The 26,995-nt window shown below is 46.5% G+C and overlaps 1 protein-coding gene across 2 annotated transcripts; it reads right to left on the bottom strand.

The window, feature by feature from the left end:
- Nucleotides 1-677: 677 nt before the first annotated feature.
- LOC131267256 (uncharacterized) lies at nt 678-19,795 on the bottom strand. 2 transcript variants are annotated; one of them, XM_058270084.1, is made up of 11 exons: nt 19,371-19,795; nt 19,159-19,286; nt 11,390-11,642; nt 10,875-11,312; nt 10,528-10,794; nt 8,939-9,070; nt 7,104-7,411; nt 5,348-7,018; nt 2,887-5,268; nt 2,544-2,803; nt 678-2,461 (listed from the first exon to the last, which is right to left on the bottom strand). In XM_058270084.1, exons 1-11 carry the CDS (start codon nt 19,569-19,571, stop codon nt 2,220-2,222), a joined length of 6,282 nt encoding a protein of 2,093 aa, XP_058126067.1. In that variant the 5' UTR covers nt 19,572-19,795; the 3' UTR covers nt 678-2,219. The 2 variants fall into 2 exon arrangements, with proteins under 2 accessions (XP_058126067.1, XP_058126066.1); XM_058270083.1 differs by having other exon boundaries at nt 8,948-9,070.
- Nucleotides 19,796-26,995: the final 7,200 nt, after the last annotated feature.

Raw genomic sequence — 26,995 nt, 5'->3', positions numbered from 1 at the left:
TTAGCGCTACTAAATAGTTACCTTGTCACTTGAAATATATGTTTTCTTAGTCATTTGCTCAATCTTATACTTTTCCACGCTAATTATTGTCATAACACCTACAGTAATTTATCCATCGGGGATACACTGCACATACGCACATTTTTCATTTTATACTCGTACGTCCTCCAACCCGCCAACCGGAGCTACTCAGCAGCTTTCCGTATTGAGCATGCAGCCATTGTTGGGCAGCAGGACGTAGTAACGACGTTCACGGTTAGTCTCTGGAAGATTCGCATTCCTGTATGATTGGATGACGTTTCACGTGTACTCACTGTTACGAAGCCAAAAAGGAAAAAAAAGTTTGGGTTGTTGCTTCATTTTAACCGTCGATCGAGGTGCAAACCTGTAATTGACTTCAAAGGCCGCAAAGATGTTAATGACTAATTGTTTGTTTCACATTTGGGCCTAACCAAATATAAAACAAAAAGAAAAATCCCGTGCCTTTTTTAGGAGTGAAACGATGGCGATATTGGTGGGCACTAGTTTCAAAAGTTTACACCCGTCGTGTGTACAGTTTGAGGTAAGATTGCCATAATTTATTACTTTTCGTGCTGGGTGATGAGATGATGCTGAACCTAAACCGTGTATGAAAAGCGGGGTTTTTTTTATCAAAGAATAAAACAGAAACAAAAAAAAACTTTCAGAAATAATATATTTCCTTCTTTAGTTGTTTGTTCTTCCGTTGCTTTACTTTTTGCCAAAGTAACAAACATTAATCCAAAGATGAGAAGAAAAAAATAACAAGAAACTATAACATATACGCTGCGCTACTCGTATGTATTATTTTAGTGCATTAGGGAATCAATAACACAGATGGTACAGGGCACTTTCTTTAATGTAGCTGCCTGCTTAAACACTTTCCGTTAATTCTCCACTTAAAATCTATCTCTACGAAATCGTAAGTTTAAAAAAAATCGAAGCACTAACGCAAGTTGGAGATGGGGAACCGCCGGGGCGATTAAAACATACCAAAAACAGATGGTGCATATGTGTAGCCATACGGGAGCGGGAAGCATGTAATGTTTTAATGTAGGAAAGATAAAATAAATTATAACGCTCATTCCGCTTCTTTCTATCTATCGTGTCCATAACACATAATAATAGTATAGCTCCTAATAGACCCGCATCGCTGCCGTAAAAGAAAAAAACAAACTAAATTAGACTATCAAGCGTCACCATTAAATAGTAGTTGGTTTGACATTGGATAGGTGTTAATTTAGCATACACGTGATAAAGGTTCCTAGTGTGTATTATGTATGGGATTTTGTTTCGTTTTTTGTATATATATAGTTTCCTTAAAATGCACTCCATTTGTACCCGAGCGACAGTGACTGATTGACTGACTGCTGGACGATTGAAGATCTCTGACCGGTGGTGAAATCCATATCTTGAAACCCTCTACACAACACGGTTCTTCACTACTACGGAAGCTACTATATATGTTGTGTCTTGCAACCGGAATGGAAATACCAGAAGGCGAGCCATCACGGACAACTCCGCCGCCTTCACACAAGCATGATTTAATAAACCAACTCCAAACGATCGTCGTCACTGTCACACGGTACAAACACTCGAGAGTATCGCGACACTCCGATGATCCTCACTATAACAACTAGTGTTTTGTTTTTAGTGTGTTCAACTAAACCGATTACACAGCGTAACAAGAGATGCGCCTCCCACCCCACTTCGGTAGATAGATTTAACAACGGGCGATATTGTGCGCGATATCAATTATCTCAGAACGGGTCTTTGCCTTTGAGGCGTTTGATGTGTGGTCTCTTTTCCCTTTTGTCTTGCCATAAGCGAGACACTTGCTTCCCAGATTCGAAATAGCAAAACTTGACGGGGAGAAGTAGTTTACAATCGTCCCCGTAGTAATGGCCTTAGGCACATTAAATAAAATCGTAACCATATTTTAATCGTAATAAATATTTCCATCTCTGCCCATTCTCCATCCAATGCCCATCCCTCCCCCCAATGTCCCATAAACATAAACGGGTGAGAGAACGAGGAGGAGGAGGAGGAGGAGGAGGAGGAGGATGAAGGAGATACTGCATCTATTTCAATCTCCCACAATCCACGGCTAGTGGGTGATGCGCTGTGTGACCGCATGACCAGCAGTCCTCTGCCATGTTTTGTTCGCCAGTAGGTCGACGTTGCGTTGTTTGTTTGTTTGTTTATGCGTTAACGGCGATTGGCGATCGGGTTGTATCGATCACTCCACCCGGACCGGGCAGGGCGCTCGTTTTGCCCATCAGATACGTGTCGATCTGACGCGCGGCCTGACGTCCCTCGGAGATGGCCCACACCACCAGCGACTGGCCGCGGCGACAATCGCCGGCCGCAAACACTTTCGGGTTGGCCGTGCCGTACGTTCCGACACTCGTCTTGATATTACCTCTTCCGTCAAGTTCCAGATCTGCGAATAAGGGGAAAAAAGGGGATTCGATGGATTAACAAACAAAGGCCCCGCTTCGTCCATAGCTTACGCGCCCACTTACTCATCTCGGTTGGTGCCTGTTTCTCCGGCCCAAGGAATCCCATCGCTAGCAGGATTAGGTCAGCCGGATAGTATTTCTCCGATCCAGCCACCTCCTTCATGCTCCACTGGCCGGTGGGTGTCTTGGTCCACTCAACCTGCACCGTGTTAACGCCCTTGATCTGTCCATTGCCGTCGCTCACGAACTCCTTGGTCGTGGTAGAATACTGGCGTGGATCTTTGCCCCACTTTACGCGAACTTCCTCGTGGCCGTAATCAACACTATATGCAAAGGACAGAAGAAAAGAAAACAATAAAATCAGCATTCGCCAATGTCGATTGCGTGGGGAGGGGGATGTACTCACCGGAAAATGCGAGGCCACTGTGGCCACGGATTGTCCTGCGCGCGCTTCTCCGATGGCACCGGGAGGATTTCGAACGTGGTGATAGACTTCGCACCTTGACGTAGGGACGTTGCAATACAATCGCAACCCGTATCACCACCACCGATCACAATCACATCCTTGCCTTCGGCCGAGATCCACTCTGGGCGGGTGCCGAGTAGCTTCTTCTGGCTCGCCTCGAGGAACTCCATCGCAAAGTGAATGCCCTTCAGGTCGCGGTTCGGTAGGTTCAGATCGCGCGGCCAGGTTGCGCCGGTCGTGAACAGAACCGCATCGTACTCCTGCTCCAGCTGCGAGCCCATCACGTCCTTGCCGATATGTACGCCGCACCGGAACTCGATGCCCTCTTCCACCATCAGATCGAGCCGACGCTGGACGACCTGCTTGGAGAGCTTCATCGTCGGAATGCCGTACTGCAGCAGACCTCCGGGACGATCGTTGCGTTCGAACACCGTCACGTGGTGGCCGGCCTTGTTGAGCTGCTGGGCAGCGGCCAATCCGGCCGGACCCGAGCCAACGATAGCGACCCGTTTGCCGGTGCGCACCTGCGGTACCTCGGGCTTAATCCAGCCCTGCTCGAACGCATGGTCGATGATCGCACACTCGATGTTCTTGATCGTGACGGCGGGCTCGGAAATACCTAGCACGCAAGCGCCCTCGCACGGTGCAGGACAGACACGGCCGGTAAACTCGGGGAAATTGTTCGTCTGCAGCAGCTGATTGATCGCTTCGCGCCAGTTGCCATTGAACACGAGGTCGTTCCACTTCGGGATGATGTTGCCGAGCGGACAGCCGTGCGAGTTCGACTGGCAGAACGGAACGCCACACTCCATGCAGCGGGCCGCTTGCATCTTCAGATTGTTACGTACGTGCGGGAAGTTGAACACTTCGTTCCAGTCCTTCTGCCGATCGGCCGCATTGCGGTACACCGTTGCCTCGCGCTTGTACTTGATGAAGCCGCGCGTCTTGTCCAACGCCTGATCGAACTTCTTCTTTGCCAGCTGCCCATCCTGAATAGACTCCTCGATGTCCTTCACCTGTGGTTCCTTCGGATGACCGTTGGTCGCCGGGGTCGGGGCCTTCACTAGCTGGTTCTGCTGCTCCTTTAGTGTCTTCAATGCCTTCTGGTATTCGTAGGGGAATACCTTCACGAATTGCTGACACGGTTCCGGCCACTTCGACAGCAGCTCCTTGGCAACTTCCGAACCCGTCTCGTTAACAAACTCCTCCAGCAGTGTCTTCACCGTGGCGCGATCCTCATCGAGCTCCAGCCCCAGCAATTCCACCATGCCCGGGTTCACCTTCGAGCGGAACGTACCATCCACGTCCAGTACGTACGCTATTCCACCCGACATGCCAGCGGCAAAGTTGCGCCCGGTAAGACCCAGAATGACGACCATACCACCCGTCATGTACTCGCAGCCATGGTCACCAACGCCTTCCACCACAGCGGTCACGCCCGAGTTGCGCACGCAGAAACGCTCGGCAGCGATACCACGGAAGTACGCACGACCGGAAGTGGCACCGTATAGGCAGACATTACCCACGATCACGTTCAGATGCGACTCGAAAGTGGTTCCCTCTGGTGGGCGAATGACGATAGTGCCTCCCGAAAGGCTCTTTCCCACGTAATCGTTCGCATCGCCATCCAGCGTCATCTTGATGCCCTTCACCAGGAACGCACCGAAACTTTGCCCGGCCGAGCCGGTCAGATTGATGTTGATCGTGCGATCTTCCGGCAGTCCGGCGTCCCCATATCGGCGGGCAATTTCGTAGCTGAGCGTGCTCGAGAAAGCACGCTCCTCGTTGTTTATCTTCATGTCCAACGTCAGATGCGGTTCCGCAGCCGTACCCTCGATCACGGACAGGGCACGCCGTACCAGCTCATTGTCGGAACGCTTCTCCAGGGCAAAGTCTTGCTTCAACGAACCACCGACAATGTTCGTTCCGGGGCGCAAATCAAGGGCACTCTTCAGCAGCATCTCGAGGTCCAGCTGGGACGCCTTGTACGAAACGGTTTCGCGCACCTTCAGCAGATCGGTGCGACCGATCAGCTCCTGGAAACGGCGCAGCCCGAGGCTGGCCATAATTTCGCGAATCTCCTCCGCCAGCATGAAGAAGTAGTTGATCACGTGTTCCGGTTTGCCAGCGAATTTGGCCCGCAGGACGGGATCCTGCGTAGCGATACCAACTGGGCACGTGTTCAGATGACACTTGCGCATCATCGTGCAGCCCATAACGATCAGGGGCGCGGTACTGAACCCGAATTCGTCCGCACCGAGCAGTGCCGCAACGACAACATCGAAACCCGTGCGCAGCTGTCCATCGGCCTGTACAATCACTCTATGGAAGGAAGGGAGAAAAACAATTAATGGTTTTATTTTTAAAGTGTCCGGGCTTAAGCCACCTTGCGAAAACGTACCTTGAACGAAGATCATTCAACACAAGCACCTGATGCGTTTCGGCAATTCCCAGTTCCCACGGCAAACCGGCCGATTTGATGCCGGTCCAGCTACTAGCGCCAGTTCCACCATCGTGTCCGGAGATGACGATATGTTCCGCTTTGCCCTTTGCCACACCGGATGCTACCACGCCGACGCCAACTTCCGACACCAGCTTCACGCTGATGCGCGCCTTAGGATTGGCGCACTTCAGATCGTAAATCAGCTCGGCCAGATCCTCGATCGAGTAGATGTCATGATGGGGCGGTGGAGAGATCAACCCAACGCCCGGCACCGAATGACGCGTATCGGCAATGTCCTGCGATACCTTGTACCCGGGCAGCTCACCGCCCTCACCAGGCTTCGCACCTTGTGCCATCTTGATCTGCAGATCGTCGGCGTTCGCGATGTACGCGGCTGTCACACCGAACCGGCCGGACGCAACCTGCTTGATCGCCGAACGACGGTTATGCTGTGGATCCTGGTTCATGTACCGATCCGCGTTCTCACCGCCCTCGCCCGTGTTGCTCTTGCCTCCGATGCGGTTCATCGAAATGGCCAGCGTTTGATGGGCCTCGAGCGAAATACTGCCAAAGCTCATCGCGCCCGTAGCGAAACGCTTCACGATCTCGCTGGCCGGTTCCACCTCCGACAGATCGATCTTCGTCCGACCGGCACTTGCTAGCTCCAGCTGACCACGCAGCGTGCACAGCTGCACGCTACGCATGGTTGTATCGCGGAACGTCGCGTACGCGTTCTTGCTCTCGTTGACGGCCGCTTCCTGCAGGGCCGCGATGGCCCCCGGTTCGTTGATATGCCCCTCGCCTCCGGCACGCCAGTGGAACTGGCCCGGATTGCGTAGGATCTTGGCATCCGCGTGGCGCGTACCGTACACCAGTTCGTGCCGCTCGAGACCCTCGCGGGCCATCACCTCCAAGCTGACGCCACCGATACGTGACTGCGTGCCGCGGAAGCACAGATCAATCAGGTCCACGCCCATGCCGACGGCTTCGAAAATCTGCGCCCCCTTATAGGACTGCAGCGTCGAGATGCCCATCTTGGCCATCACCTTCAGGATGCCCGTCTCGATGGCGGTCGCATACGCCCGGTAGATGGCATCGTCCGTCAGCGCCGGATCGAGCACGCATTCGTCCCGCAGCGCACCGGCCATTTCAAAGACCAGATACGGGCAGATCGCGTCCGCACCGTAGCCAAGCAGTACGCACACGTGATGCACCTCCCGGGCCTCCGCCGTTTCGACGAGCAAACCCACCTTCATGCGCTGGCGCGTCTCGATCAGATGATGATGCACGGCACCGAGGGCCAGCAGGGCCGAGATCGGCGCCCGCTCGGCACTGGCGGCACGATCCGACAGCATCAGCAGCTGGTAGCCGTTCTGGGCCGCGGCGTGCGCCTCAGTACAGACGCGCCGCAGCCCGTTCTTGTAGCCCGGTGGACCCTCGTTCGCTGGGAATGTAATATCGAGAACCTTAGTTTTCCAGCCCCGATGTTGATTTCTTTTCAGAATTTCAGCATCCGGAATGCTAAGAATCGGATTATCCAACCAGATGCGATGTACCTGCGAGGGCGAGGCCACCAGTAGGTTTGCCTCCGGCCCGACCGGACACTGCAGCGACATGATGATCTTTTCACTGTAATCAAGTGGGGGGAAATTGGGTGTAAAACTCATTACGTGCACGATGGCGCATGGTACAAGACAGAAGGCATGCGGCTTACCGGAATGGATCGATCGGTGGGTTGGTAACTTGAGCAAACAGTTGCTTGAAGTACTCGTATGGGAGCGGCTGGAACGCGGACAGGCAGGCAAGCGGCGCGTCATTACCCATCGAACCGAGCGCTTCCTTCTTGTTCTTGATCATTGGCAGCAGCAGCATGTGGATCGTTTCGGTCGTGTAGCTGTACAACTGCAACCGCGGATCCAGGATGCCCTTCTGCTCCTCTAGCTTTCCTCCGTTGGTTACAGCCAGCTCCAATGTACCGTTCATCTTTTCGGCTGCCTCACGGCGAATGTCATCCATGGTGATCTACGAGACAATCAACATGAAAAATAATAAGTACTCATGCCATAGAACACCTTCCCATCGTGTGTTGTGGGAAGACAGTGTCATAGCGAAATTATAACAGCAAAACATTCACACTGAACACGGCAGGATATTAGGAACCTAGAAAACGGGACGGACTGGCAATTAATCATAAACGATATGTGTACTAATAAACAAAGCACAAAGTGTGGAGGACAGAAAAAAAGAACAATGAACAATCTCGTCGACTTGTTTGTTAAACAAATACCATCCTTTAAAACCATGCAACTAAATTAATTGTTTTGGAGTTCTCCTACTTCAACAACAAAAGAGGTTATTTCGGATCCCTGAACATTAGCAGCAATATCAAACAATTTCTTTAGTTTTACTGGATTTAAATTCTTGAAGTTATTTAAATATTTCTCATATAATTATTCTAATTGTAGTCTCTGTAGAATAAACAAAATAAATTTCTCGACTTCGTATCGTATACTGGCCAAATGTATCCTCAAGATATCAATTATAAACAACATACAACAGGAAACAATATAAGAAACCAATCGCGAACTGTTAGAGACAAAGGCACTGAGTGTGTACTATCCGGAAAGCGTAATAAACAATGTAAGACGGCCGCGAAACCAAATGTACGTAGGATTTCGCGTGAAGCGTGAAGCAAAATTAGCGTTTCATCAAGCGATCGACACACATTTTTTACCTAATCCAGTCCACTTACCATCTGTTGTAATGTCATGAAGTTTACGGTTGAAACGTGACGGTGTTTATTTTTTGTTGTGTTGTGTGGTGTATATTTTACGAGAGAAGAAATTTTGAATAAAAAAAAAACAAACCAAATACAATTTTCAATGCGTGATTGGATGATCCGTAGACGGGGAGAACATTATAAAAATATTGTATGTTTGCCAAAAACATAAATGAATGTTTTGTATGTTTGTTTGGTATCGAAAAAAAAGCAATCGAAAGTGTAAATATGTTAAACAAAGGTGTAACACAAGATATCAGACAAGATAATTACGAACAAGAGTAAAATGATACAAACAAAAAAAAGACAAGCACAAGATAAAAACAAATCACCAATGGGCCAATGGGTGTGTTTGGTAGGTAGGTTGGATAAAGATGACGTATACAATTTTCGTTTTGCAACAGATGTGTGGATGACGACCAACAATTTCATGCCGACGAAGAGGTGAGAGGAGAGAAAAAGAGAGAAGAAAAGTACAATTGCATAGATTAGTACTGGTTGGTATACACCAATTATGTTAGTACAATAAGTGCACCAATTCACCACAATGCGACATGGGATGGATTGACAAAATGCGTGAATGATGGTGGTTGGTGGTACGGTACTCTAGTGACTGAATACGCTTTTCCACTAAAAAGCTCCCTTTCTGATGTCGACGGAGATGCAACCCTTTTAATTCCTACGTCTTCGTCCGCTGCCTTGCCCGGGTGGGGGGTATTTTCCATTGTGCATTGCTAGAAAAGAACAGACCAAATTTAATTTAACGCCACGATCCTTACCTGCTCCTTGAGCCATTCTCCATGTGGACGGGACTTGGCAATCTCCGATTTCAGCTCGATGTCCTGAATGAGCGCCTTCTTTTCCGTGTCCACCAGCAGCATGCGGCCCGGCTTCAGTCGACTCTGTTGTGTTTGTCCGCCGAAGGGTCATCATAAATAACACCACGATTCGTTCCGTGCACCGTTACGAGAGCAGATTTTGCCACACGGCAGCCATCGGGGTGGGAAAGTTTGTTCGACGAAACGACGGATCATATTCGATCGATTCGAAGGAATTTGTGTGAGTTATTTTTTTTTGTTTTTTTTCGAACAAATTTCACCAGCCAACGATGTGTTTGCGCGCATAGAATTCGTGCGGTGGGTGGGAATTTCATAGTGATAGTTAGAGAAAGAGATAGAGAGAGAGAGAGCAGACGAGCGCGCGTTTGCGATGCGTTTGTGGTTTTTTGGTTTGTCAGGAGAAAGAATAGGGAAACATTGGTTTGATTAGAAAAATCATTGACTGTTTTAGTTTTGGACGCGGGATTGCGTCGGGATAACAGAAACGGAAGCGGTTATTTTAGTTGTTGTTGCCTTGTTGGCGTATGATGATGATACACTGATTGAAATGCCTTTCTTGTTTTTTTTTGGTCCTTCAACCAAGCGATAGGATTCGCACGATCTGTACTCGCAACTCTGGCACAAACGCTAATGTGTGTGATCGTGATTTTAGTAGCACGATCGTGTGTGTCCTTTCGATTTTTTTGCTTTTGTATCCCACTATTTTATGAGTATGCGGTTTTGTGTGTGATTGCGATTACGCGCACTATTAGAGACGAGGAAGAGATGAAGGCGAGAGGACGAGCGATTACCTCCCCTCATTTTGGACTGGCGAAACTTGAATAATAATAAGAAGAAAAAGAAACATACAAGACGAGAAATGAAAATGCCTTACGAGCTACGGGTGGAGAAGCATTACCGCTCACGTGTCCCGGGGGCATTCCGCTCTCGCATACACCACACCACACTACATCCGCGGGTTGAACGGACACCACGCATCGCGTAGGAGGAGGAGATGGTACTGAGGCGTATACACACGCCAAGCACGCGCCCACACTCTGCCGTCCAAACCCTTGGCTGGCCAGTAGTAATCCAAATCTGCGGAACTGGATCCCATTCGAAGGATGGATCCCCGGCAGTGGATGGATCACGGGGGGTTTTCTTGTGTTATCCCACTCCCTTGATTGAATTGCTTGTTTGCGTATTCTTTTTTGCTTCCTTTTGTGCAAGGCCAATTTTCACTTTCAGACTTCTTGCGCGGGGAGGGTAAGGTAAGCCGTCGCCGTAGTAAGGACTGTGCGTTCTTCGTGACGACGATGTCGACGATCGATCGATTTCTGCGGCGGTCACACAGAACAGAAAGTCCAATCGATCAGCCATTAGTCGGTATGAGACGAGATCGCGCGCGTGGTTGCGTGTGTGGTGGTGGTGGTGGTGGTTGCGTTAATGATGGCGTAGTAATTGGATTTGGTTTTTTATGGGCATGGTTTTTTAAACGAATCTACAAAAAGAAAAATCGCATAAGTACACAATGGGTCTACCTTCAGCGTAACGTCTTTGGGATCTACGTCGTAAACGCCGACTTCCGAGGCCATGATGAGCAGATTGTCCTTGGTCACGTAGAAGCGCGATGGGCGCAAACCGTTCCGATCCAGGATGGCGCCAATGTAGCGCCCGTCGGTGAACGAGATCAGTGCCGGGCCGTCCCACGGTTCCATGACGCACGCGGACCAGTGGTAGAAGTCGCGCTTCTCCTGCGACATGGTGCGATCGTTTTGCCACGCTTCCGGCACCATCGTCATGACGGCCTGAGATGTTGGGGGGAAAAGATCGAGTATTGATTAGCAACGAATTGCCACCATCGGGAGCTATCCCTCGTATCACTCACCTCCGGCAGGGAACGATTTCCGACGTGGGTCAGAAACTCGAGCACACAGTCGCACGAACCCGAATCGGACAGGTTCGGCTCGACGACCGGGTACAGCTTCTTCAGCTCATCACCAAACTGCTCGCTCTTCATGACACCCTCGCGGGCCTTCATCAGGTTCACGTTGCCTCTCAGCGTGTTAATCTCACCGTTGTGGGCCAGCACGCGCAGCGGATGCGCCCGCTCCCACGATGGGAATGTGTTCGTACTGAAGCGCGTGTGCACCAGCGCCAGATAGGTGAGGAAGTCGGGGTTCTTCAGGTCCACGTAGTACTCCCATATCTGGTCGGAAGTGAACAGTCCCTTGTAGACGATCGTCTTCGGGGACAGCGAGCAGATGTAGAAGCGACGTCCCGGGCGGGTCAACTCGTGAGTGGCACGCTTACGGAGGATGAATACCTACGAGGAAGCAAGCGACAAAGGAACCGTTTGTTATCGATCGGAATAATTGAGCCGTGGAAATCCACTGTGCTTACCTGCCGCTTGAACGTTTCTTCGTCGACCTCGGAGGTGACAAACACTTGACGAGACATGGGCTCGCTCTTGCGGGCCACCGCACCGACCGCCTCCTGATTGGTGGGGACGTCGCGCCAGTAAATCACCTGGATGCCCAAGCTTTCGGCGAGCGAATTGAACTCCTTCTCCGCTTCCTCATGCGTCGTCTTGTCCAGGTAGAAGATGCCCGTTGCATAGCGGCCAAGGGCGGGCAGTTCAACGCCATGAGAAGCTCTGAAACGATCGGGAGAAAAGATAACTCGATTAGTACACCATTACACCCACGGACCTTGGGTAGTTTGTAAATTTAAGCTCTTCGTCGTCAAAAGAAACATATGCTCACTTCATGTGGTATCTCCCATGACATTCCTTCAAATATTGCCTTTTCCCATTCATTAAAATTGAACAACTGTGCAAGGACAATCAGAAAACAAACGATTCTCTCTCTTTCTCTGGACGAAACAGCCCTGCCAAGCATGAAACATTATACACAGGGCGTCATATAAGCGAACCTGTTGTTTGTGGATGTTTTCTGTTTATAAATGCACCAGATAAGTGACTGGCACAATGCATCGTCATTGACGCAATTGGTCACACACAGTGCCTTGGTAAGCACAAAACCGGGGATACTGGCGTTGGGAAACTGTAACACAGCATCCACAGTCATCCACCAAGAGGCAAGTTCAATAATTTTAGAAAAATACAAAACTCATATTCATCTGCAATCGTTGTGCTTCAAGACAAAATTACTATTTTGAGTGAAAATTATAAGAAAATATGCAAAAAGAAAGTGAGCTTGAAATAAGAAACAAAATTTCCCCGGAACCACATACTTATCAGCGTGAGTTTTACATTTGATGGAAATTTTTTGGTAAACTTTTGTAAAACACAAACAAAAATGAATAGAAGAAGCCTGACAAATATTTTCATGACTCAGTTAATATCTGAAACGAAAGAATCCCTCTCTTTAGTCATTCACTGATATCGTGTACGCAACATTAAATTACGTCTCCTTACGACTTATTCCATTTCTCCCGGATTTGTAGGGGTTATGAATCAACCTCGGGTTGATGATCTCCAGTAACTTTCCCATGCCGGATACGTTATCGCCCCGAAAACCACAATTCATTTCTTCTCCACTTTTCGGCAAGCTACTTTATCAGATAACCAGCTGCAATCGGTTCCGTTCGCTCGTTCGTCTCGAAAATTACCGGTTCGGTGCGGTTGTGGCATTTCATTCAAGCTGCGTGCCTCTGCTGTCGCCTTATCATAATTGCTTCTTTCTGGTTTTCTTCACGGAGGTCACATAGAAAAGCCTTGCGCCCTGGGGGGAGGAGAGAACACGCACACGGCACGTGGGAGCCAAGAGATTTGCCCGGAATCGGCAAGACGTTTGAAAAAAAAAGGTGTTGAAGAAATTGAGTTCACTGGACCACAATTTTCATGATAGTAGAAGTGATTCATATACCAAAATTCCTACCCCCTTAATCATGAATAATGGACACGGTCGGACAGAACCATTTAATTTTGTTTTTAGTCGTCTGGCACCAATCCGGTTCTAAATTTGATCACCGTTGCCAGCAGACCAATCACTCCAATTCGTGATCGTCTTTTTATCGAGCTGCGATAATCATCGACCGAAACGAGCCGCATGTTTCCCATAGGAAAATACCTGAACCCGCTTTCCTTCGTTATCGGTCGGCGAATCTGGTCGACTTTGGGGTGACCTTGTGCATTGGCTAGGTCGCGTCCATATCGCATATTGCACCACATTCCTACATTCGCGCCAGTTCGCGAACAAAAACAAAAAAAAAAAGGGCACAGATAATCATCTTATGTCGAGATGCAGACAAACATCATATAATATGTGGCGCGGTATTTCGTTTTCAAGTTTAGGCCGCAGATGCTAATTTAAAGTGTACCCAAGACGTGTGGTTCAGCAATTAGCACTTTTCTCCTGCGCCACTGTCTAACGAGTGGGGGATCTGGAAGTTAAGTGACGCACATGGGGGTAAGCTGTTGATGCCGCCAATTTGCAAGCTATGGTGCAATAACGAACATTATGAAACCAATGCTGGTCCAACGGAGGGAAAAACAAAAGACATGCTTGGTTTCCGAACGACAATCATCTATGTTCTTAGCATAAAGGAATTTGTAATAATTTTAAATTTCTTCTTCAAGGCCAATACAGCAATATTCCACAGTGCGCAATATAATTCTCAGCTTTTTTTTTTTTTTTTGACGGACCTGCTTGCGTAAGTGGATTGATGTTGGGAAAAACAAGCATGCAAATTGCCAAATAAACAAAGTCCGCGTCTTCTCACCCTTTTGGCCAAATTGATGACGTTATTAGATTTTTGGTCGTCATACAAAATGTGTAATATTTCTTTGTTTTCAAAGATGGAACGAAAAAAAAGTACGTACACCCACCCGAATGTTTTGCTGAGTGAATGGTACCAACATGTCAGCCCAACATTCCGTCACATGACTGACGACCCATGGACGACACACCACAACACCACCGGTCGACGATGGAAGAACGATGGACATGTTTCGAAAATTGTGAAAGTAAACAAATTATAAAGTGCCACGGTGGTAAACAACATACAAAAAAAAATGTCGCTAAGCGAGGCAATGGGTTAGGCAATTTCAAAGCGAAACGACACACTGCTCGCGGAAAAGATAATGAAGCTGCGCTTTACCACTCTGCAAAACATTCGATGGAAAGAAAAGGCGAAAATCAACAGAGTTCTACTGTAAAACCTAATTGCTTTCACCCGCGTCACAAAGATGCCGCTCCCGATCTACGATAAGAAAGCAACACAGCAAGATGGGGCCCCCAAAACTGTCGTCTTAAGGAGAGACGGCTTACGGCAGTGGAGCGGCGGCGAGAAATGGCGTCGTGACATCGTCGAGAAGGCAAGTAATGCTCGCACAAAGATCACGCGCCACCGGCGTGATTCTGATTGCCGGCATTCTGGGCGAACTCGTGCATCGGAATCTACGAATCCGCACGAGAATGTGAATTTGAGGAACACGCGGCGAAACAGACAGAAACCCTCCTCCACCGTTGACATCCTCTCTACGGCCAGGCCTATCCTTTCAACGTTCTGTGGACAGTTTTTTTTTTTATTAAATTAATATACCCTTGTACAAACTCTCTGGTGGGTCTACCACCAGCGATATTATGATGCGTTCGATGTAGTGGCGTTGTAATGGCGATTTTTCCAAGGAAAACGAGGAGTAGGAGCGAGGGTGCCACACCACCACCAGGGGGACACGATAGTGGTTGTTGAGATAAAAATAGCCCACCCAACCAACGCGTGCACAATCAGCTCGCGCAGTTGGATATCAGCGCGTTTACTACATGCCGTAGTAAACAATTCCACCCATGAGCGAATAGAGAAACATTTTCTATCATATGCGACAGACAGTAAATAACTAAAGAAGTAAATAACAATCAAAAGCACAAACAAAAGTTTTAGAAGAGAAAAATATTTCCTTTTTAGCGTTACTATATTGTGGAGAGGAATGTAATAAATTTAGAAAATATAAAAGCGAACAAAAATGATTGCTAAAAAAACATTCATTAACACCCGAACCTCAGTAAATAAGCAAACAGTACACACAAAAAAAAACCATCGCACGAGCGCACGAGATTAGGTATTATTTTCGTGAAAAACATCACTCGCAAAACTGGCCTCCTCCCCCTTCTCTCCAACCCACCTATCGGCTAATGGCAATAAACAAATCGAACACGCTACCAGCATTTGAACGGGGGACGAAAGGGAAAAATAAGTATGTTGTGAAAAATAAAAGTGAAATCACCGGCCAGTACCAAGGGCTTTGTGGACCCGTCACAAGTCCGGGGTGGGAGGAGCGCGAACCGGCCGTGACGCGAAGAGGAGGCGCACGAAAATATTGTGTCTGTGGCGGGTGGCCGGGATGGCCTGCGCCCACCTTGTTGAACGTGATCAACGTGTGCTTGCGAAAAACGTGTGTGCCTGTTTCGTGTTCGGTGTGATTTAAGATTTTCATTTCAGTTTTGCTCCTGCCAGGGGCGCTAACGTCCCGCGAATTGGCACCGTGTGAGTTTGTGCGGGGTGTTTTTCGTTGCTTTCCTCGCACGGACAGCACGGGAGCCAATCGTGCACGAGCCGGGCCGTCTTGTCACATCCAAGTCAGATAAATCATTAAAAATAGCTTCCTGCCAAAACTGCGACTACCAGTAGCTAACGGTACATTTCCGCAATTTCCCTGCCATATGGAGAGGACAGAGAAAAAAAACACAAATGGCAGCTATAAAAATTCATCAAGTGTTTGGCAACCTCAAAAGAACTCTGCCGAAATGTGAATTGCGCCCTTCTATCTGCGACGAAAAGGGCAATTAAAAACACTTAAATTTAATTAGTACTATAATTTATGTGGCAAGATGAGCTCCTCTTCGTAAACAAGCGATATAAATACTGGCATTCATTTTGCTTCCATCATGTTAACGTCTGGTTGCGATTGTAAACAAATACCGTAAATCGAACACATCCCCGTCGCCACAAATTTGGAATCGAAAATTGATGGCCAAGCTTATCACCGTCGACGTAGCTACTAGGTATAATTTCAATCTCTGTACGGTCCATTTATTTTACTCACACATCCCTCGATAACCTTGATTGTTGGGTTAACTGCAGCAGGAATAATGGTTTTATTGGAAAAATAAAAATGCATTTGCATCTTTGAGTCATCTTTTTGATAAGCCACCAAGTAAAACATGATTTAGCACGTTCTGTTCTTTGTGGTTTTTGTTTTCCTTTTGCTGCTGTGACGATTGTTTTTATAGTTGAGCTTGAATATTGTTTGTCACACATTTCAAGTGATGCAATATTGGCGCAAACGCTATAATTCCTAATCTGAGGCGCATCCTTCGTTGCGCTCGGACCGCCGATTCCTCCGCGTCTTTGAATGACGTTGTGTTGTGCTCTTATGTGGCAAGCAGGCAAATAAGAAACACATAAGTCCCGCCGAAACGTAATTTGCTGCTCCGCTTATCGATCAATCATCGCCGTCTCTCATGATGTCCCGTTCAGTTTAGAAGCGGGCGCCTCCATACACGACCGCCAAAGGACGTAGGCTGCATGCCATCTGTCATTATAGGGGCCTTATCAGTGGCTTGGAACGGGCGGCTGCCAAACAAACGTCGATCGAAGTCGATCGATAGTTGCATTCGGGTTCGGTAAATGCATCAGCGCTTTTCGACTTTGTCACTAGACATATTTGTTTTGTAATCGTCATAGAATCACACTGCTTTCCACTATTTATAATATGGCTAGACAAAAACAAACCAGTTGTTTTTCGCGCACATTTATTTTTCCCGTATCTCTCGAAAACGTTCCACACGAGAAAAACAAATTAATCAAACGGGACATAGACATTCTTCTGGGCACGTGTTAATCAGATGGACTTTCAGTTTTCCTGGTTCTGTGTAGCTGTGCACCGAGAAACCGTGATAGATTTAAAAAATATATTTTTAACCTTTGAAACCGTCGCGAGATGTTTGCGTGGCTGTTTTTTGTGATTTGGTTTTTTTTTCACTTCATTTTATATGGTACAACAAAATGCGATCCTTGAACTCAGTTCTCCTCCGCGCTTGTGCCGATGTTTGAAAATGCCAAGCGAGCTTGTTTTTCTTCCATTCGCTCTGTCGTAACACTACGGAACAAAGCAAGTATGTACTAGAGAATTATATAAAGAAAAAGAACCACAAAATAAATTTGCCAACGAAGCGTGTGTGATGCTCAAGGCAAAACGGGGAGAAAAAAAACTTTGTGGAATTAGGCCAGGTCAAAAATAACCAATCATCTAAAGGCACAATTCGTGAATTTGTTAGTGCATGTGTGTTTTTACTTTAAAAAAATGTATTTATCAAAAATAAACATAAAAATTGGATAGCTTCTTCCAAATGCAAATTTCATTTTAGCATGTCCTAGAGTAACTCACATCGGCGTTTTGCTCCAACGTGACCTTCAACGGGAGGCAAACAGAAATACTATTAGCCGTATCCATCAATGTCAAAAGAAAATCCTCAGTTGTTGGACCAGCTTAGGCAAGGTTTCGCAAACGGGCGACAGCGACACAACAATGTAGGAAAATACGCTAAATTATCCACCCCTCCTCTATCCCTGACGTGTTGTTGCAAACCGGGATTGAATGGAGGCGCCTTGTCAGTTTCGCAGTCGAATGCCAAACTCGACCGCCTAAACCTTGGATGCAGCAGCGCGCGTGTGGTGTCACATTAGAGTTTAATCGACCCAACTGATATCGAATAACAAACCACCCTACCATCTAATGAATGGGAAAGAAATGCTAGCAAGTCAAACAAGTAGACGATCAGCCTAGCGCACGAGCGAGCGAAGGACAGAGGGCGATTAGGCAGGAGCGAGAAAGAAACTGTGTCAGACTCAGTCCCCGTAGATAGAAGGTGTCTGATAGTATCGAAAAGGCGATTACGTGCCGGAGTTGGTGGATAAAATTAATTGCACCACCGTCTGGAGGGGATTTACCACACATTATCACTAATGTCGTTGGAAGGCTAGCTGGCTTCTTCGAAGCAACATGGGCGGCAATTACTAGTACAATTTGCCGAACGAAAACTATTCACTTTTTAGCACATTCATCTGATCCTTTATCCAATTCTGTCGACCCTCTTAAGGGTGTCTGTGATAACAAGGAAAACTCATTTCAGAATCGTGATTAAATTACTTTAAAAAAACAGATCATTGCATCGAACAAAAGGCTGAATCAAAAATTAGTTATTTGAAATACATAAAAACAATAGAGATAAAACTCGCACGTAGTGAGTGACCTATAATAGGCAGACATCAAATAGTAACAAATACTGCACTTAAATCCACATTCCACTGTGGGTATTTTTTATTTTTTTTTTTTCCAAGGGTGCATCCCCGTTTTCGCGTGATAAGAACGTGCCCCGTAAGACGACAAAAAAACCGGTCGATCGTTGATAACCGCGACAGGCAGCATCCTTCTTTCTTTTTCCCACACGCAATAGACGCCAGTAGCGGCAAGGGGGGAACAACAACAGTTGCAAAACTGCATCGGATAGACAAGACGCGGGACAAAAAAAAACAAGTTGTACTCCGCAAAACCGAGGCAAACCAACATTCAGGGCCAAGAGCAGCGATTCAATTAAAGCAACCCAATAATGAATTAATTATACCCGCAACAAGGACGACGATTGAACTGACTGGCGGTGAAGTCGCCGGAAACTAGTTTCTTCAAGTGCGCTATACCGAAAGAAGTCACAAAACGAGTAGAAAAAAAAACAACAACAACCCCCGGACCAGCGATATAAATAACTAATAAACATTCCGTTGAAGGGAGAATAAATAAAAGATCACACTTGAGGAATCCCGCTCCACACGTGAGCTAACGACGCGGGCAGCCTGGAAGCGCCGTGATTGCGCAAGAGGCATCATATAAATTCCGCTACAAATGAACTACGCATACGACTGGCCCGGGCCGGTCGTGCGACTAGTGACTCGGGTTCCCTATTGCGCCGCAACTGCGACCGGCTACCGATAAGGGCATGTGGGGAGGAGGATGCACTTGAAGCTCCCAAACGGAGGTAGAGAAACCGCGTGTGTTGGGGTCACCAACATACATCGTTCCACCACTCTCCGGTCGATTGGAGGAGAGCCACTTGTAGCGAGTGAGAATGTGGCGCCACAGCCTTACTTACAGCTCCTTGGCGTACAGCTGATGGGGAATCGAGGTGCAAACGCCAGCACCATCGCCGGTGTCATTATCACAGGCGCATGCACCACGGTGGTTCATGCGTATGGCAAGGGTTTGAGCATCGCGTAGGATCTGTGTGGCGGAAGGAAAGATAACGGATACATATTAAGTTTGATTGATGCGAGCGAAAGAGCTTGGTTTAAACGGGGGACTTACCTTATGGTTCGGTTTTCCTTCAATCGACACGATAAAGCCAACGCCGCATGCTTCATGCTCGTTCTGTGGATCGTACAGACCCTGGGCCACCGGTGTTTCCCAAGCCATCTGCGACGCCTTCGACGACTCGTTTGCTTCACCGGAAGCATCGGCTACGTTGCTAATCACATCGTACGAGCATTCATTGTTGGGTGGGGCCATTCTAACCAGAACACGGACTTTGGTTACAGTGGCCTACAGCAAACAACCGATAGAAAACTCCGAGACGATGTTCACTAAACAACAGAATTAAGATGTATCCGATTTGTCACTTCAATTCACTTTCTTTGCCAGAAACCTTCTGTTGTGGTAGGATATCTAACACAAATTATGGGATAAGTTTATGTCGATATACACTGCTCTAAATATTATGCTTTACACAATGCTTCACACACACACACTCTCGATGATGATAGTTTATCACCTAGGGACTTGGTAGCGAACCAAAATTTCACTGCTGAGAAATGGCGCTCACTTTTTTACGCTCAATTAGGCAAAAGAACTTCTACGAAATTTCACAACGGTTGGCACGTGGAAGACTGAAGAACAACTGCTGCTCAGCACGTGGATCAAGTGCTGGAAGTGGTATAGAAAACAGATTGGACAATGAAATTAGTGACATATGTAAAAAACGAGATTTTAATTGCACCAAAAAGACAAAGACAGTTTCATTATTCGCCCATTTGTCAATCAAAAAACTCAATTAATGTCTCATTAGCGAACCTAAATGTCCGTCTTCGAAGTGTTAGATTGCTACTGAACCGGAATCGGTGCTTCGCGGAAGACATCTTTACAACCGGGAGAAGGTTATCATCAGCATCGACGTAATTATTCCCTGTTTTCACAGGTCAACAGTTACGGGCAAGTTACCACCGAGCGATGCAAGCACATGCCGATAAGAAATTGATAGTTTGCGCTGGTGCAATCGTTCCGACTTTACCGACACATCAACTCAAGTGTTAGAAATCTCCGCAGGACGAACGATCGTGGTGGCCGCGGGGACGATGTGGAGGGCAGATCCGCTGCTATGCTGCGACTTCTGGCGGATGTTTGTGAAACTATTTAGCACCTTTCTGGTCGATCAGTTCTGCGCCGACTATTTGCTTTGAATCTCCCGACTGTGTTAATTTGTAAGATACCGTGAAGAACAACAACCAGTCTTTAAATACACTACGTAAGAAAAATCTTAGAAAATTAGCGTAGATTTTAAAAACGCTTCTAGGAAAGTAACATAGCTTAGTAGAAGTGTACTTAGCAAGTGTAGCTCTTATTTATGCCATAAGAGCTAGGAAAAATATATGTACATTTGGAATACCGACATACAGTACACCATAAAAAGTGTTTTTTTCCTATGCAGCACACCTACTTTAACCAGTAATGGTTTGTGACAGCAAGTATTTATCTCTCGCTAGCTTCTTTCTATTATTGACACAGCACTTTGCGCACAACACTTCCAACTATATATCCCTCGGCCGCACGGGTATGCGGTAGAAAGTTTTAATAGTTTGCAATTATTTGCATTTCCACAATACGTCCAACCACTTGAGAGTATGTCAAGTGTTGGTGTTTGTATGGTTGGACTGAAGAAACCATTAGACACGAGCCACCGACATGCTAAAGTGCCCAGAAAAGGTAAAAAAATACAACAAGCGCAATTTTCATACACAGTTATGAGGACTCTTATTACTTTTAAAGGTCCAGTTAGTTTAAAAATAGAACGATGTATGCATTCTGCTTAGCTTGGGTCTGATGAAGCTACAGAAACGAGCTGCTTGCACTAATTATAAAACTCCAATGAATCATGAAACCAACATTACCGCACAGTGGAAAAGTACTAACCCCTACGTATTTTTTTTAATTAAATTCTTCCACTCCCTACGCGTACCGCGTACCAAAGGACGCAGGGCTGGGTCATAAATGTATCAAATTTATCGCAATGCTGACGCGCCGTTTCGACTCTTGCAGTGGGCACCACCACCGACGATTAACAAAACCGAAGGAAAAGATTAACCAAAGTGTAGTAGGATACTTTTCACCCATACTTATGACTTTACCAAATTACAACACCGCAAAACGCTTTGTGAATTTTTCATATGAACAAGTTGATTACGACTATCAGTAGATAGTAAAGAAAAAAAAGGGTATAAAAATGCGCCATGACATAAACAGTGAATCGGTCGATGCAGTTAGAGAACCGACCGGCGTGCGCGGCTGATGAAACACCCCTTACGTAGAAATACCCTCGCGATGGTCAAAGTCCACGAATCGCGAATGAGGGGGGCGAAAAGGGCCCCGAAAGGGAAGAGTGCACCGGCCGGCGGCTCCAATTTCGTTCGCAGTCGGTCACTCGATCATCGCGAAACCGCGAAATTCGTGTATGGTGGTATTCACAGGATAAAAAAGGGAGAAAAATTTAATGCGATAAAAAAGCGTGTGCTTTACCGTCTACACATCACCACCACCAACTTAGGTCAACGCGGAAAAAGAACCACGTACCAAACGGGAAACGTTGGCATGCGCTTCTTTATTTATTTTTCCCACCATCCCCACAGCACTGGTTCTACGTCATTCGTGGTGGAAGTCTCGTGATGCTGCCCGCGGGGATGCAGCAGAGGCGAAGGAATTGGAAAGCAACCAGAGGAGACAATCTTCTAGCCAACTTTCCTCATTCGAATCCCAATCCGCTTTCCCGTGAGAACCTGCCGTTAGGTTTTCTTTCAGCCGGGAGTCTATTTCCGTCACGAACGCACCAATTTTCTCACCACCCTTGCCACTGTTACACGGTTGTTCGGTCAATTAGCGTAGGTCTTGGGGAGTACGCACACACGCTTACGCCACAACGGAGGGCGAAACGACCGGCGGTCCTGGAAAGATCACCAACCTTGAGCCAACAACGGTTGTTCTGTTACAAAATGTACCGCGCGGCACTGACACGCATGGTAGACATCGGAAAAATCGCATCGAGCGCATAGTAGAGAGACATTTCCATACGCCTCACAACTTTTCCTCCACGAATAGACCGAAGGAACTTACCGAAATTATTCGAAATTGTTTGAACACTCACAATGAATTTACTCGCTTCGTACAAGCAAACTTAAATTGACATCCAGATCTGCGGCGTACGCTAAGTCGCAAAGATCAACCGGCACGATTGAATGTCGCCAATGAACTGACTCGTCGCGGCTCAGTGCCCGGTCGTGGCCGGCACGCGCGTCGATGGAGACCGCGCTCATCGCGATTCTCGTGAACGCGAACGCGATCTGAATGAATCCACCCGTCGCTTAAAGGTCGCGAGCGAGTGAGCGATCGTTACGGCGGGCAAGCGTCGCGGGATGAAAATTCTCTTTAATTTCCTCGCGAACCGTGCCGAGAACCGCGGTTTGGGCAGCCTCTTTCCTTGGATGTCGCTGAATCTTATCGGTTAAATGGTTAACCAACTCCCTAAGAGAGTACAAGCGGTTCTAGAGGGTTGTATTTGGACCTGATGGAACAGTTAGGTTTACGGGTTAGTTATGTTTTTTTCAAATATTTACTTCACAAACTATTTATTTATATCATTAAAAATTTTAAATTTTGTAGCTTAATGTCGCTTAGATACTTTCAAAATTTAAAAATATTCCGATACAAAAAAAAAAAAAGAAACGTGACTACAAGCGGTACCGCGTGACTATAAGAGTTTGAGGTATCCTTGTGCTAAATCTCAAGGTACACATCAGAACGGTCACGTGTATTTCCGGCAGCACCGAACTCGAGGTGCATTCACTGCACTGCCTTTCGGGGCCTTGAGACGATGCCGTTCAGCAGCTACACGCCATAAGCCATTGAACTTGCTGAACTCGCAAGTGTGTTTCAGAGTGGATTCTATCAATGGGCGAAAAATAGGCACAAGAGCCATCTCCGCTACAGGCAAAGTGTGGCTCAAAACCGGTCCAACTCAGAATGGCAGCATTGGAGTTCTACTTCGAACCTTTCCACCATCGATGGACACGGCATGGAAACAGACACACACACATACACGAACGCTCATCCAGCCGACGTGTGCATCTTCTATTTCCAGTTCCTTAAGTGATCGAGAGAATCTTTCAAACGAAGCAGTTAAGTGTGTCCGCAGACGGTCACGGTTTTGCAGCACAGCCGCCTTGAGCGTGACTGTCTGAGTGGCATTAAGAAAAGCCGGCCGGCGAAAAAGCCGGTTCCATATTCGCACTGCATCTACAATAAACGAAAGCCTCTAAAGTGACAACTCGTTTGCAGGCCGCAGTGCTGGAGGACAGGTTGCATTAATTTATTTAAACTCGCAAAGAGCTTCGCGTCCACGGTTGGGAAGTGTTTTGCCATCCAAAAAATGTTGCAACAAGGTTTACAATATAGTTTGGGCGAAGTTAAACAGAAACTAAAGAATGTGTTGCATTTAACAACAACTCAATAATTTTACTCCTATATAGAACTATATAATATAGAATAAATCCTCTGCAAATTTCTACGGATATGTGCACACATTTACACTCGTCTCTCTCGTAGCTGACGGAAAGTTTTACATAACCTACAGCTTATTACACCCGTTTGGCCGCCGACTGGTATTTGCCAGTATCATTTTCCAGCACGAAATGCGCAATGACAATGGTCACGCTCGGGTGCATCGCGATTAATCATACTCAATTCCGCCCCAATCGATGGATTGCGATCACTCAGCGAGTTGAACGAAGTCGAATTCAATCTCGGTTGTAACCTAATCAAACTGTCGGCAATCTAGACAGACCGGTTGTTGGTAGTGCTAAACGTGGGGCGTTTGCGTAAGGAGGCATTAGTTGTACATGGAACCATTGTTGACTTGTTCGAAATTTGGTTGCATCAAACCAATGCATTCTGGAAGTCTGGATGAGAAACTGCCTGATAGTGCACACAACTGTTTGCGTGAAACTTTAAATTAACTGCGCAAATTCTGCGTTTAACCTGAACTAATGTGACCTCTACTGGAGCTCTGGGTAAATATGAAGCCTTCTAACATGGCATAAGAACAGTTACTGAACGTATTTGATTTATCTCCGTTTTTATTACTCTCCAGCATTAAAACTTCTACAGGAATGTCTAACACGCGTGTTCAGCAATCAGTGATGTGAAGCACATAAAACAGTATCAAGATAATGGGAACAAATTTAAAATAGTAATTCAGAAGATCTGTTCAACGCCCCGTGGACGTCCGTTTAGCTAATTGAAATGACATTGGATCGATGTCATGCACGCTTGCCCTTGGCTGGAGTGAATGTCATGAGGTTGGAACTATAGTTTTGCATGGCGCGTAAACGATTTTACCAAAAATTGTGACTGGCGCATAACAAAACATGAGTGAATAGATTACATCGTTCATGTAGCGTTTTTTTCTGTTCCAATGAAGAACAGAAGTCAAAGCAACTTTTCATCGCTGGCGCTTTCATCACTCTTAAATAATTATATAGCCTCTAGAAAAACGCTTCTTCACATCGCCGATTCGACTAGACGCGAGGTTGCTGACCTCCGCTCTATTGGCTTGGGCTAGCCGCAAAAATGCCAACAGCCACACGCCCCAAACGCCCCACGCCCATCGTTGGCGGGTCGCCAGACGCGCGTTCCATTTCTGTGCCAATTTCAGACGGAAACGCAATGCACGTCTCGACCGAACGCTAGAGGTGAAATAAGAAGAAGCCCTAGGCAACATGGCCCAACCCAGCCGAGAGCTCCGGACGCCGGTCACGTCAGACGAACGTTTCAATGCTTGCATACAGAAACGGTCTCTCCGAATGCAGATGACAAATCGAAGGGAACCACCAGCAGAAAACACGCAACAGGTTTTTCAATCGCAGGCTGAACCTTTCAGTGACTGGAGTCTAGAAAATATCGTTGACGAAATTAAGTTTTATAAAGAAAACAAACTCCTCATTGTCAAATGTATGGTACGAGGATATCTAGAAGAAAACGATCTTTTCGATTTCCCTAAGTTCTTGCTTGACGATGCTGATCCTTTTGCATCCATTCCGTTGTCACGTTCTGACAACGTGCTAACCAAGACTGCCAACCATGCGAGGTCTGCCCTCGGCTCAAGGTTAACCGCCTGCGACGTGGTGCACAATTAAAAATTTTATGGCATCAACGGCCAATTCTGCGGGGAATAGCAGAAAACGCTATCAACTTTGCTGCTCGCCAGTAATCCAACCCATTGGACCCCTACGAAATTGACATGCGAGATGATCGCGGCAAAAAGAATGAAAAAGGAAGGAGCGACGATACGAATGTATTATGTCTTCTAAGCTCTACGCCTCCTTGTTGAGGATCGTAAAGCATATAATTGCTTTAACAAAAAATGACCAAATCTTAGGTAAGCACCTTCGCATGCAACATCAATCATTAAAGTTCTATTTTTCTTTAAAGTATTCAACAGTTGGTCAAGAATAAGAAACGGGAATCTTATATAAAGTCTATGACGCGTTATTAACATTTATATTGATGTAAATATTATTTACTAATCACTCTACTTGGTAAACTGTGATAATGTGCATGATTACGACTAGGTACTAAAGATTTATAAGTTGATTCAACATTAAATGTAATTTAAGGAAATAATATAAAAATCCCAACAAAGGTAATCAAGCACACCATAAAGCAAAAGATAACCAGAAATGTCGGAATCATAAAAAATTAGGAGTAAGTAAAGCCAGAGGCCAGAGGAAAAACGTTGTAATTACTTCTTACTGGATTCGCGACTATATGGGAATCCTTTCTATCCTCGCACGACAGCGCAGCTACTAATCAATATCCATGACTATATTCCCATATCCCGCTAAGTCGGAATTACCCCAGGGCATCATATTTCAATCACCCAGGAAAAACACATGGAGCTACGAAAAACACTTGGAACGTCTGACATAAACGAGATTTTGGCTCATTTCGCAGAATTCTCATCTCTTACGAAAAACAATGAGTTTGCGAGATAATCAAATCAGTTATGAATTGATTAATCTGCTTTAGTCGTCTCTATATGTTATTCGTAGATCTAAAAATGAGGCTAATGTAAGGTTTATATCCAATCTGGCCCATCTAGGACTGGGAATGAATGGGTTTGGAAAGAAATTATTTTGTTTATTGCACACGTAGCAGCAATCAACAGCTGATAAGTAAATACGTGATTTTCCAACAGTGTAGTAAGTTTTCTTGACCTATCTCCATCGGTTTGCACGAGATGACGTCGGTTCATAAATGTTGGCTTTTAGATGTCGTGAATTTCACAACAATGCAAAACTCTCTGGTGAGAAAACTGGTCCCACTTAGCGCAGGGAAAGGAGAGCGCCATTTTTGCATTTCCTTTCCCCTCGAAACCAAACCTCGCCTACCATGATTTGCATTGTCCTTTTTAGCGGTCTAGCTACAATTTTGCCGACCGTTGTAGTTTGCTGTTTCACATCTTTTCCGCTCGGGCCACAAGCCATTTAACATCTCGATTGTGTCATGGAACAAACACTTCCGGCTTCCTTCAGGCATGGACCATTTTCCGACCAATAAAACCCGTTTTTCCAAGCCATCGTCCATGTCACCATCGGTGGTGGAGCGAAGAC

Source organism: Anopheles coustani, chromosome 2, assembly GCF_943734705.1.
Source record: "Anopheles coustani chromosome 2, idAnoCousDA_361_x.2, whole genome shotgun sequence".
Lineage (NCBI taxonomy): Eukaryota > Metazoa > Arthropoda > Insecta > Diptera > Culicidae > Anopheles > Anopheles coustani.
This window is presented reverse-complemented; position numbering and strand designations above follow the sequence as displayed.

Coding starts and splice junctions, on each gene's coding strand:
- LOC131267256 (XM_058270084.1), bottom strand. CDS start 19,571: ATGGCCCCACCCAACAATGAATGCTCGTACGATGTGATTAGCAACGTA. Junction 9,071..10,527: donor CCAAAGACGTTACGCTGAAG/GTAGACCCATTG, acceptor CAAACACAACAG/AGTCGACTGAAGCCGGGCCG. Junction 7,019..7,103: donor CCACCGATCGATCCATTCCG/GTAAGCCGCATG, acceptor ACTTGATTACAG/TGAAAAGATCATCATGTCGC.